General features: G+C 34.0%; 2 protein-coding genes across 2 annotated transcripts; one reads left to right on the plus strand and one right to left on the minus strand.

Annotated features, from left to right (window-relative positions):
* Nucleotides 1-747: 747 nt before the first annotated feature.
* LOC11434485 (peptidyl-prolyl cis-trans isomerase FKBP62) lies at nt 748-2,990 on the minus strand. The gene is given in 8 exon segments (XM_024772379.2): nt 748-893; nt 1,500-1,675; nt 1,761-1,859; nt 1,977-2,150; nt 2,249-2,329; nt 2,435-2,515; nt 2,598-2,810; nt 2,916-2,990. Coding segments are annotated over 7 exon segments (954 nt in total). The 5' UTR covers nt 2,800-2,810; nt 2,916-2,990; the 3' UTR covers nt 748-752.
* Nucleotides 2,991-7,675: 4,685 nt separating this feature from the next.
* LOC120577422 (uncharacterized) lies at nt 7,676-12,606 on the plus strand. Its single transcript, XM_039828794.1, has 4 exons — nt 7,676-8,183; nt 8,318-9,803; nt 11,207-11,984; nt 12,120-12,606. Exons 1-3 carry the CDS (start codon nt 7,862-7,864, stop codon nt 11,289-11,291), a joined length of 1,893 nt encoding a protein of 630 aa, XP_039684728.1. The 5' UTR covers nt 7,676-7,861; the 3' UTR covers nt 11,292-11,984; nt 12,120-12,606.
* The last annotated feature ends 504 nt before the right edge of the window (nt 12,607-13,110 follow it).

Here is a 13,110-nt window from a genome sequence, read left to right on the forward strand (position 1 = left end):
TGAATAAGTGAAAGAAAGAGAAAAATGGTTCAGTGTTTTGTCATTTATTGATACATTCTTCCTTATCATAAATGCAAAGTAGAATATATTGAATTTAGAGGAATGAAAGTAGTATTAATTAGAGTTATAATTGGTAAAAAATAATTCATATTGTATTGAAAAGTGAAACGGGTAAAGTTTTTCTGAACAATATTTTTTTGCAAATGGCTCGCTTATTATGGGACGGAGGGAGTATGAGGCATGTTAGACAACTCAAACAAATGTCTGATTTTTTTTCTATGCTTCCACACATAGTATATTCAAGAGTTGAAGACGTGAGGAAAATGTTGATCAACGAAGGGCTATAAAGTTGATTACAACGTGTTTAAATTTTTCAATAGTAGATGGATAAATAAAGGCCAAATACTATTGTATCTTGTTATAAACCTTTTTTTAATGAACTAAATTGCTCAAGTTAGATACATATGTGATTCTCAATTAAGATCTTTCATAAATAGATTAGTATACAGGTGGCAGTGTCGGTGTCCTATGTTTTTTTTTTACATTAGCGGTGTCGACGTGTCTTTGTTGGTGTTTTGTCAGATATCCGTGTCGGAGTCGCTAACTAACTTATTATCTCACTAGCCCCACCTTCCGTCCCCTCATCCACTCCTAGATGTTGGGCTATGCAGATTTATCCTAATGCTTACCTCATCATGTGAACCATGGGATTAAGTGCCCTATCACATTGTAGTGGATGATGGTGAAATATATTAATGTAACCTGGTTACCTTCTGAAATCTTTTAGAAGCTCTTGCATATTCAGCAGCATAAACTAATGCTACACCTTCTTGTCGCTTCTCAAGAGCAGCTTCTATCTTCTCTTCGGTGTTCATGTCCGATACCTCCTTAGCCTAAAGTAAACAATGAACCAAGGTATAAATGCATAAAGAAAGTTGCAATGGTATCCAACCAATAATTATTTGAGAGACAGAAGTCAAGGAAAAAAATACATCGTTCTTACTTAAATCCTGCTAACCATTGTCCTAAAAACACTTTTATTTATTTATTGAAAAGTGTAAAGTTTAACACAGCTATAACCAATGCTACATTATTTCTAAGGAACCTTAACCATAAGAGCCCTGTAAACACAGTTAAGCATTTGGTTTTTTTTTTTTTTTTTGGGACCGGAGTTCAAACCCCGGTCACGGCGTCCGGCCTAGCAATTTGGGCATTCTTGCTAAACCAGGAAGATGGCAACGAAACAACTATCATATTTATGTCAAGAAATTTAATTTAGGTTTGACAATAGATACAGATTATAAATAATGAACACAGAAATGAAAAGAAAAAAATACCAGACTTGGCAATTGAAGTAAGTAGAATAAAAATAAAAGGCAGATCCCTGCTTTGTTAAACAACATCTGCTAGTGTTCCTTTTCAATAATAGAATTTTAAAAAACAACAATGAAATATGTCACAATGCACAATTACTAATTATCATCAAGTTATTTATATACCTTTACGAATGATACTAGCTCAACCTCATAATACACGGTTGAATTAGGAGGAACCACTGCCAATTCCTGCTGAGACTCTGATGAACCAAAAGCATATTCAGGCGCAATAGTCAACAAAGCTACCTCATCCTTCTTCATGGTCAGTACAGCTCTATCAAGCCCATCAATCACTTGCTCTGCTCAATACAAAAAGCATTCACTTTAGTTGATATAAAAACAAATTATGGTGAGAGGGTGAAACATGGGGAAAATTAAAATTACCCTCGTCTGTTTTAAATTCAAACAGCTCCACTTCATCACCATCACTATATCCCTTCTTAAAAAATACAGTGCCATCTTGCAGCTTACCAATTAGTTTCACTACAAAAATGCAAAATGAGGATATATCACATCAGAACCCATGCACTAAATCCATTAAAAAAAAAAGAGAGAGAAAGCCATCATATAATAATATATTAGCATGAATCAATGGTTTACATTTCACAAGAGCTCCCTCATTTGGACAGTCGTCTCCTTCTCCTTCCTTGAGGACCATCTTACGAAAAGGTCATTCCTTCCAAGAAACAAACTCGAGAATAATCTGCAATGTTGCGTTAGGTGGAACTGAACCTTCATCATGGTGAGCTGGCTTGCCCTTGTCACCAAATCCATCTATAACAGAATATGAAGATTACTAGTTATATTCCGTTCTTAAAGAGTAGTGATACTTGTTTTGCAAAACTTGTTTAGTTAATTTGTAGACTACTTACATTGTGGCTTAACAGTTAAAATGACTTTTTCTCCGATCTTCATGGTCTTAATAGCGATTGACAATGCAGGACAAAAATGACCTATGAGATGGTGTAAAACAATGTAAGAGCGACCCGGAAAAGGAAAATACAAGAGAGTAGTATGTATAATAAAAGTTGTAGGCAGTGAAAGAACGACTAACTGACCATCGTTGAGTGTGAACTCCACTCCATAATCATCAGATTTTTTAACAAGAGTTCCATCATCAAGACGTGCTTCATACTTAACTGCAAAGCAATAACACCAATTAAGATCTGGAGAATGAGAAAATAAAAATTGAAATATGATCATGAATGTATTTATTTATACCTAAAACATAATCATCAACATGTTGATATTTGTCATCCCCGGGCTTGAGTATCTTTTTTACCAAACCTCCATCCTTACAAATATCCTCCGGCTCCGTCAACACAAGAAAAGAAATACCGGAAGAAGTACTTCCAATCATCTCATTGTATTTGCGAATTGGATTAGTGTATTCAACTTTCTTCTTGAAATTGCTGAGTGGCATGATATATCTAGCTGGCCAAATGAATGGTAACAATATGAATCTCAACTTAACAAGAAAAATTCAATAAAAAAAAACCTTAACCTAATTAATTGTATTTGAGAATAGAATAGTATTACCATCATATTCTTCAGCAGAAGGAGCAGCAGCTTTCTTCTTGTATTGAATCAAATCCCATTGTGTGATGTGTGTCCCTATAAATTCAATAATTTAAATCAATTTAAAATAATACAATCAATCATAACGTTTGTTTGTTTAATAAACTCACTCACTTTTTCCATACGTAGATTCATCAAATTGATTGTTAGCGACGCCGCCATACATTTCCAAATCAATCTTCTTATACCAAATCCTGGAAAATTAAAAAGAAAAAAAAAACCTAAATAATTCTGGAATGTTAACCTGTTGAGTCGAAATAAAACGTAAAACCATTGGCATGAGCTTAAACCTCCAAAATCATTAATACAGCTATGAAATACAATCCCACTAGGTTTTTGTACCTCAAATTTAAGGAACTTACTTGATATTGAAGAATATGAGAAAAACTCTTATTTCACAAAATTCTGTTGTTCTTCTAATCAAAAGCACGTTTTCGTGTACGGGAACTCTAGAAAACAAGGTTTCTTTGGTTTTTCAACCGGTATTTATAAAGAGCAAGAGAATTGTTGTTCCTGCGTGTTGTTTGGCTGTGTCACACGAGTAAAATACCAAAATGCCCTTCGGCAGTTTGCCACCGAAGTTTTTAGTAAACCGACGACAGTTAACTGCCAAGGCCGTTCCTAGCGTTTTAAGGGTCTTAGGCATAGTTTGAAAAAAATGGGCCCTTGCATAATATATCATAAACTTTTTTAGTTTTTTGTTATGATTTTACTAACACTTAATTTTTTTTCTTCGCTTTTCACTATAAGATAAAAGGTTTTCTAGGCAACATCTTCAAATAAATCAAATACTCCATAGAAACCAAAACTAAACAAAATACCATAGGATTAGAGAACAATTGCTTCTGCGAAATAAACTGAAATTTTAGCACTTAAATAGTAGACACTGAATTTTTGACATCTAATGATAGTAAAACCAAAAAAATAGAGGTATATATATCAACACGTCATTAATTAAATTTTAGACATTTGGATACAAAATTCTCCAATATTAAACTCATAACAACAATAATACTTGATAAAAAAAAAAAATCACTGTTAGAATTTTTAGAGAAATCTAAGATACAATAACTCATTTGTAATTGTATACTACAAATAAATCACTCTTCTTTTTATATGCTACAAGTACCAAGTTTATATTACTATATTGATATAATTAATTTATTTTGGATACTTTAAAGGCAAGATTAAGATTAATTTTTCTAGTAGGCCCATTTTCTACTAAAATATTATTTGTTTTGTTATGAAGATTCTCCCAATTTTCTGGATAATAAATATCACATATATTTTTAATATTAGTAAGATACATTATTAGAAACAAAGGGCCCCAAAAAATATAAAAATGTTATTGGCACATTATTAGAAACAAAGGGCCAATTTTTTTTGGGAGGGTGAATATAGAAATACTTGTTTTATATGGTGTATATATAACAAATTGCATCAAAAAGGCCAAAATAATAACAGCCCAACTTTTTGTTAATGTTTCGGGCCTGTTGGTATATTTTACTAACTACCGTTCGCGAGATAGTTAATTGTCATTCATCACTTTTTAAATTGGTTAAATCAATCTGGTCACACATGCTCCTTCTATGAATGGGGTCATGAACCTATTTTGTGTTGACATTGATAGTGTCATGTGGCGGATTTGTTTAGGGATTTGTTGAGTAAGGGTTACTATCGTAGTCTTCCTCTTGTTTGACTAAGGTTGGGTGTTTGTATTTGGTGGTTAGTTGGTTTTTTATTCCAGTGTTGTTTTAATTTTTTGTTATCGTTATACAGGGATCATTTTGTTTTGTTTTGGATTGACTTGCATACTTCTTGTACTTATATATTTGTATATGTCTATGGTTTTGTATCTATCTATGCTCTTTTAGGAGTTTCCTCCTTTTTAATATATATAGCTTTAAAAAAAAGGAGCTTCTACGGTACACCTCATAAATTGAGGTGTACCGATACTCTGTTTCATAAATTTATAAGTTAATGATCATTTTTTGAAATAAGTTGTTATTTATCATTATTTATATTTTAGAAAACACCATCTCATGAGAAAAAAAACATCATTTCATTGTTTATATGAATTATATTAAATTTTTAACATTTTCTCATAAAAAAAATCAATATTCTTCATTATGAGCAATAAAAATTCAAAAAAGTAAATTTTATTTCATCGACGCTTTTGGTAAATAAGATTTAATTATTATAATTGTCAATGATAGAAAATAATTATTTTTTCTTCAAAAAACAATCAATTTAATTATTAATTTAATGTTTGGTGTACCGGTACACTCAAAATGTTGAGTGTACCATAGAATTTGCCTAAAAAAAATTACATTTTAAATAAAAGCCAATGGTTATTTCATTCATATCTTGCTAAGAAAAATGTTTTGTAATAAGGCCTGTCAACAAAACATGTACTCGTTCATACCTACTCAAATTTGATGGATTTTTTTTCGTTTTGATTGGATTTGAATATGAGTTTTCCCCGATTTCAAAATACGGGTATGTGGCGTGTGGCGGGATATAAGTATCCACCGTGAACTTGTCCAGAATGTTCAAAATTACTTTATGTTGGCTACATGTTGATGTGCAAGATGAAAGCCTCTAAGTGTCATCCCTACTTTTGAGATGTTTTTAAACTTTTAATCATCGTGAACATGTTATAAGGTTACCTTCTCTGATTTGAATTGATAAATACACATGGTGTTGGGTGTTTTCTTACCCAAACGTATTAGATCAATGGAAAAATGGTGGAAAACAATTTTTGGTTGTAGGTTTGGGTTTGAGTTTGGGTCAAGGGTTTGGGGAAAATTCTAGGTTCACAACGGGTTCAGGTTTAAGCCTCGAAAAACTTTTTGATTATAAAATGATGATTTGATTAAGGGATGGGATAGAGACGTGGTTCAATTTTTCATCCCCATTAAAGATCGGGTAGGGTGACATATAATTAATGAGATCTGGGGACGAGAATAAGAAAGGTAAAACTAGTCTCCGTCCCACCGGGGATTGTAATGCAATTATTATTGTGTCACTAACAAATGTTTGTGAGAGAAATTATTGTGGTAGAAGAAAAAAATATGGCAAATGAATTAACTTGAATGTCATTATACTAACAACCCCCACTAAGTGAAAACTGAAGGCAAGGAAAGATTTTGTGTTGATGTCACAAGAATTAAATTAACACGCAGTAAAGTGGGGCAAACATGAATAAGTGAATTTCTCTTGATCTAAATAAATTTATATTCTAAGTAATACATGGAAAAAACTTAGAAACACCTCATACTTTAAATACCGTTTATTATTGTTCACCTATGAAGCACTACTATACTTGATCAATTTAGTCCACGACAATAACTTGAATTTTAATAAAATTAATAAAACTCATACATTTTCTGCAAACATGGTCGAGCAGTTGGATTGGAAGAAGAAGAGCACACCAGTGAAACAAGAGAAGTTGGATGACCCTGTCACTATCATGGTAATATAAAAAATGAAATTAAACAAGAAAATTCAGAACAAACATTTATAACTGTAAAAAGAAAGTGTTGAACATCTTTGGCCCATATTTCTACAAGTTAAGAAAATGTAGAAGATTACATAAGGAGAGAAACAAAATAAAAATCATATTTGACTTCAACTTGACATCATATGAACCGTCTAGAACCACTGGCAGTGTATTGTCCAGAAGTAAAACTATACTACATAATCCAATAATAGATACCCCCTTCTGCGTGAAGAATGCCCCCGTAGTACTCCTGCGGCCGCTGCTTAACCACTCAATAAGTGTATCTGTTCCAAACATTTGTGCCCTCCTTAAGCTCCTGGATCTGCTTGTTCATATAAAACTTGGTTATTGATTATTCGTACGCAAGAGATATATATGATTTTCTATAAGATGGGAGACGACAGCCATACCTTAAACCAATTAGCTGCATGTTCAAAACCTTCCCATACCGTCTTGCACTTATCAAAGTCCCTAGTGAAATTAGACCTCAAGATCTTAACAATTTTGAACTCCTCATGATAGAACACACAAAACGAACATGGTAATTTTGTATATTAACAAATGATAAAGACGAGCACAGAGGCTCTACAACGGTGGAATAACAATGTAACCTCGGTTACCTTCATAAATCTTTTAGAAGCTCGTACATCTTCCCCAGCAGCAAGCAATGCCAACCCTTGTTTATGCTTCTTACGAACAGCTTCTATTTTCTCTTCATTGTTCATGTCCTCGAAATCCTTTTCCTAAAGCAAAAATTGAACCAACGTATAAATGCATAAAGAAAGTCGCAATGGTATCCAACAAGTACATATATTTTGATAGACGGAAGTCAGAAAACAGAATGAGGATAAAAAAAAAACATAGATTTTTTTTTAAAAAGGTTCATTGGAAAGTGTAACCTTTAACTATGCTATCCAATTGAAAAGAAAAGGAAAAAAAAAAAAAAAAATCAGCTTTGTAAATTAACTATAACAAACTAAGACGATTGCAAAAGCAAGGATCTTATTTATGTCAAGAATTTCAATTTAGGTTAGACAATCTTGTTAAATAATATAATTTTAATAATCAACATTGAATCAAGTTATTTATTTACCTTTACAAATGATGCTAGCTCGACCTCATAACACAAGGTTGAATTAGGAGGAACCACTGCCAATTCCTGCCGAGACTCTGATGAACCAAAAGCATATTGTGGCGGAATAGTCAACAAACAGAAACGCAAACGTCTTCTCCCCCCTAACTGCAATTTCATCTCCCCTTTGCCCATGGCCGCTTGAATCCGACAAGCTGTCATCGAATCTGAAACCGCCGCCCAATCCGAACAAGACTAACAACTTCGCTGCCGCCAATCACCCTCTCTGCCTAGATATTCGTTCCATATTGCTATTTTCCTTTCTCCTCGACAATGTTTCCTCTTTTTCTACCTTCTCGTCTTTCTCGCAAGGTTTTTACTAGGTTTAAAGGGCGTGGGTTCTCATCATCATCTTCTTCTTCTCCTCCCGAGGTTTCAGTATGGTGGCACCTTGACAGCTGTCCCGTGCCCTCAGGGTTTAGCTTTTCCAAGGTAGCACCTTCAATTACGGCAGCCGTTAGAGCTAACGGAATTATGGGTACAATTCATATTCACGCTTATGGTGATGTCGACAAAGAGGCTTTTAATTCAACCAACATTACTCTACACTCCTTTTCCGACGATTACCCTTTTGGCATTCACAAAAGATATAAGGGTTCGTTCCTTTCTCTCTCTCTCTCTCTTTTGTTTTGATTTTTGTGTTAATACTTCATTTTCTTTGTAAAATTTTAGTTGTCATATAGATAACACAACTCTTTCAAATAATAAATAACAACTATATTGTTGCAGATACAAAGAACAATACCTATAAGCATTTTCTTATGGATCTCAATGACTGGGTTTCCACAAATCCTCCACCACTACACCTGTTTTTGATATTTGGTAATAGAGACTTTTCTAGCAGTGGCATATTGCACCGGTTAAGAATGTGCAACTACAATATCTTGCTTGCATGTCCCGGAAGGGCTTATGTTGCTGCTCTCTGCCATGCAGCAACTATAATGTGGGAGTGGTCTTCCATGCTCAAGGGGGATGACCTTACAGGAAAACATTTCAACTATCCTCCTGATGGTCCCACTTATTCATGGTATGAAAACTCAAATGTGCCTCTTGAAAACCCCTTCTCAGTTGTTGAGTTACACACATCTTCACAAAATTCGGAGGAGGAGATATACAAACCTACCTTGGACATAAAGTTAAGTCAAGCTTCAAAATCATTTTCTAGCCAGGTTATGAAAATATTGTGTTCGCATCCAAATGGGATCTCCATAGGAGATCTTCGTGCAGAGTTGACAAACTGTGATATGCCTTTGGTTAAACGTTTCTATGGAAATAAAAAGTTTTCCAACTTCCTAATATCTATGTCATATGTACAACTCCAGTATTTAGGAGGAGATAATTTTTGGGTTTGTTTGGTCCCATCAACGACATCTGCTGTTAAGAATAACCAGAACGATGGTGCCGCAACTCAAAAGTTGCCCAATGACGGTAAAAATATGGATAGAAGTGCAGACGGGGTTCCCAAAATATCCTCATCGTGTGTTAACAGCGAGGGTGATGATTTAAAATCATTCCAATCTATCCCTTCACAAGGAAAACCTCTCGGGGAATACGCTGATGGTAAATCATCAACTCCTTTGTTCATGGACAGTATTGTGCATCAGCCTCCAAATGAGTTGCAGAAAAAATCTTTGGAGTTGGATGTGGCCTGTGCACCATTGCCGCAGATTCAACTTCTTCCAAATGACAACAATATTTCCAAAAAATCTGACAATGACGTTGTTAAGTCTGATGATGGAAATCCTGAAATCCTTGAAAAAATAATCCCTTCACAGAATCCGTCTACTTCTAATGATTGCACCATATTGGAAAACAACCATGAGATTCCAACTAGAAAGGAGGTTGATGAAGTTTGTCGTAGCCCATTTACTTCAACTTTCTGTAGTTGGATTAGTAGTTGGTGGACATTTTGGAAAAGCAATGCTAAGTCCGAAATAGACCATAGTGCTAGTCATTTTGAAGAGCCCAAGTCATCAGAACTGCAACAGGATCTTAGTCATCCTCTGCAACCTCATTGGGATAACTTTAAATTTAGGGTTGCAGTATGGTGGGACTTTGACAGCTGTGGCGTCCCCTCCGGCATTAGCTTTTTGAATGTAGCACCTTCAATTATGGGAGTTCTTAGAGCCAACGGGATTAAGGGCCCAATTCATATTGACGCTTATGGGACAAGAAGCATTTTTCCAATCTGGCATTGTTCTCCACCACATTCCAGGTTCTTTTTTCTTACCTTATATCTAAAACTATTACCATCTTCATTTTCAGTTCTATTGTTTTTCTTTCTTTACCAGAAATTAAGGGGTGTATTGGTTTTGGATTTTATAGGACTGTTTTATTAGGAAAAAAGTCCAATAGATTTTAAAAGACTTTGGAGAAATTTCCCGAGTTTAATGATTCCGCCGAGCTTTCAAAACATTTTTGTTTCGATTTTACAGGCGTAAAAAGATTATTATGGCATAACCCAATTACATCAAAAGAAACTTCATCAAAAAAAATTAAGAGAAAACTTATTAAGATTATTATTGCAATAGGATTTTACTTCTTTTTTTTTTTATTTATATTTTTTATGTGATCTCCTTATACTTTTTGTTTTTCAGTTTTTGTTATCATTGATCATTATCTCTATATGATTACAATACCAAGGGTAAAAATAATGAGAGCACCTAACAAAGTTTGCTGATAGCGAGATTAAGAAATTGAGAGCAGAGTCAAGAGTTGTAAAAGAGCAGTTGCTGATCACATTTTTTGCAATACATAGGATAGGAGTTATAATGATGGATAAACTTTGAGTATAAAAAGGAAGAGAGAGATAGAAATACTCACTTGAAGAGGTCTACAAGCAGGGAATGATAGAGTTTAAAAGTCCCATGAGTTTAGGTGGGATTGTTTGCTGGGTGTAGTGTTTATAGATTGTACTTGTTGAATAAGAGAAAAAAGAGAGACATATGCTAAAAACTATGTCTGAATAACACTACGGAAGGTCTATTATATAGGAGATTACAAAAGGAATATTCTACGTAATATTTTATCCTAAAGTAAGCTAGAATATATTTACAATGTAAATACAATTGTTTACTATTTAATTAAATATTAACGGTACTAAAAAGTCTTATACAAAATCTATTTAGTAAAGTAATTCCTCAAAATCTGTGTTTTCTTTCTTTCTTTCTTTCTAATACCGACGGATTCTATTTTAAGTTGTAAAAAGTCTCGAATACAATTGAGTTTTGTGAAACTCTCTTTAAAAAATCTTGAAAATCCAAATTGAATATCATAAGATTTTTTATATTATATAAAAGTCCTGATTAAATACCGCAAGATTATTTTGTCCAAAAAAGTTTTTTAAAACTCCATTCTAATACACCCATATCAAGAATCAATTTTTGAAATGTTGAACATTGCTCTTTAGTTATCACAATTAGATAGACGACTCTTTTGTATTTTGAATGTAGTGTCCTTGTTTGTTATGGAGCTTGGTTCTTATGGTTTGAGATGGATGTGCAGCTAACAAATCAGTTTTAGAATCTTGTCCATACCGACGACTTGCTGAAATGTATCATTCAATCTTATCTACTTTATCTTTTAAAATAATAATGACCTTTAACTACTCTGTTACAGGTGGAAAGAACAAGAGCAAATGCTTTGCGGATTGGTTTTCTCAAAATCCCTCCTCACCCATGCACCTCTTTTTGATATCTGGTGATAAAGACATAAACTTCTCCTGCATATTGCTTCGAAACTATCATAGGAGGAACTTTCATAGGAGGAACGAGAACCTCTTGCTTGCATGTCCAGGAAAGGCTGAAGATTATGTCAGCAGAAGAGCATTTATAGTATGGCGGTGGTCTTCAGTGCTCAAGGGGAAATATCTTACTGGAAAATATTTCTGTTATCCTCCTGAGTGGTATGTTAAGGCGCGGGTGCCTCTTGAATATCCTCCAGAGTGGTATAGAAACTGGAAGGTGCGTCCTAAAAATCCCTTCTTAGCTGCTGAGGAGCCCACATCTTCACAAAATGCAGAGATCCATATACCTTCCTCGTTTTCTCGTGAAGGTCAAAGGGTGTGGTATAGGCCGGTTAGGGAGGTATTGAGTTCGTACCCGAACGGAATCCCCGTCGGAGAACTTAAGATGAGATTGGGTATTTCTGGTGATACTAAAATGTTTTCCCAAGTGATAGCATCTATACCACAAGTGCAACTCTTGTATATAGGAGATGATAATTTTTGTGTACGTTTGATCCCATCAACAACATCTACCGTTAAGAAGAAGAAGCAGAGGGTTGCTGATCATTCAGAAATGCGTGAGTTATTTTCTACTGATTCTTTTGGGGATGATGTGGAAACTTTTGTTTTCTCATCTAGAGGATCACGTCTTATTTCCCGATCAAGAAGCAGGTTTGCTAGTTTTGTAGTTCTTTTCTTCATAACTATCCCTTTCGCTATGCAATATTTTTTATGATCATTATGTAGCTACTTGTTGAAGGAATAATTCAATAGTAATAATTTGCTACATGTTTTTTATGTTGTCAGGGAGGATCTGGCTCATAGATTACAAAGGCATGGACCCATGATTTTTATGTCTCTCACCGAAAATGAAATCCTTCAATTGGTGGAATTGTTGATAACAAAGTTGAAATGGTTGAAGGAAAGCCCTTCAGAAGTATTTCCTTTTATTCTAACTCAATCTGTTGGGCTAACTATGCCCTAACTATGCCTACTTTATAGGTGAAAGAGCTGCTAATTGATGGCACATGGCGCAGAATTCTTGAGATCCGTCTTTCTCATCCTCTCCCTCTGCTTAGCGAGCCCGATAAGTTAGAGGACTAAAGGATCAATTAAACCAATAAGATACTACGTTCCTTAAAGCAAGATTTAAGTACTTTAGCTTTGAATTAAACTTTGTAACAAGTTTAAGAACTTGTTCTGCATTAAAGGCTATAGCCCAATATATGAAAATAAATCGTAAGAATAGGTATAAAAAACCCTTTCGAATTTGAATGAGAATTAAATATTAGTTGTCCAATCCTTATATTTATTCTGTTCCTGCCCCTTAGTCTTTTACTAATGTTTTGTTCAAATATATTGCATTTCTGATTTAATTAGTCATTTTCTACAAATGCTAGATATCGTATTTTTCGTGAGCTTCTTTAGAATGCAAAACAAGAAGAGTATCATTTTACCCTACTGTAAAATCATGCATTCCTCTTGGGTTACATCTTACATGTAAGATGTTTTTGGCTTAAATGCAATTTTGGTCTCCATATTTTCATAATTGTTAACTTTTGATGCCCTTCTTTTCAAAATTTGATAATGGAAGAGTGTGTGAAGTATGTATAAGAAAAGCTTCGTCTCTCCAACAAACATGTTCTCTCAAAAATGTCTAAATTTTATAAACGAGGTGACCAAATTGAAAATTGATTTTTTTTTCATCGTCAATATTTTTTTTTTTCTTCTTATAAATATTTCTAACAACATTATTGGGACACCCATTATTGGTGTTCCACGAGTCAGCCTATGTAAA

This window comes from Medicago truncatula, chromosome 8 (genome assembly GCF_003473485.1).
Source record: "Medicago truncatula cultivar Jemalong A17 chromosome 8, MtrunA17r5.0-ANR, whole genome shotgun sequence".
Lineage (NCBI taxonomy): Eukaryota > Viridiplantae > Streptophyta > Magnoliopsida > Fabales > Fabaceae > Medicago > Medicago truncatula.

Excerpts from the sequence above, each read along its gene's own strand:
- LOC120577422 (XM_039828794.1), top strand. The coding sequence starts at position 7,862 with ATGTTTCCTCTTTTTCTACCTTCTCGTCTTTCTCGCAAGGTTTTTACT. Across the intron at positions 8,184-8,317 it reads CATTCACAAAAGATATAAGG|ATACAAAGAACAATACCTAT; the intron begins GTTCGTTCCTTT and ends ATATTGTTGCAG. Across the intron at positions 9,804-11,206 it reads TGTTCTCCACCACATTCCAG|GTGGAAAGAACAAGAGCAAA; the intron begins GTTCTTTTTTCT and ends ACTCTGTTACAG.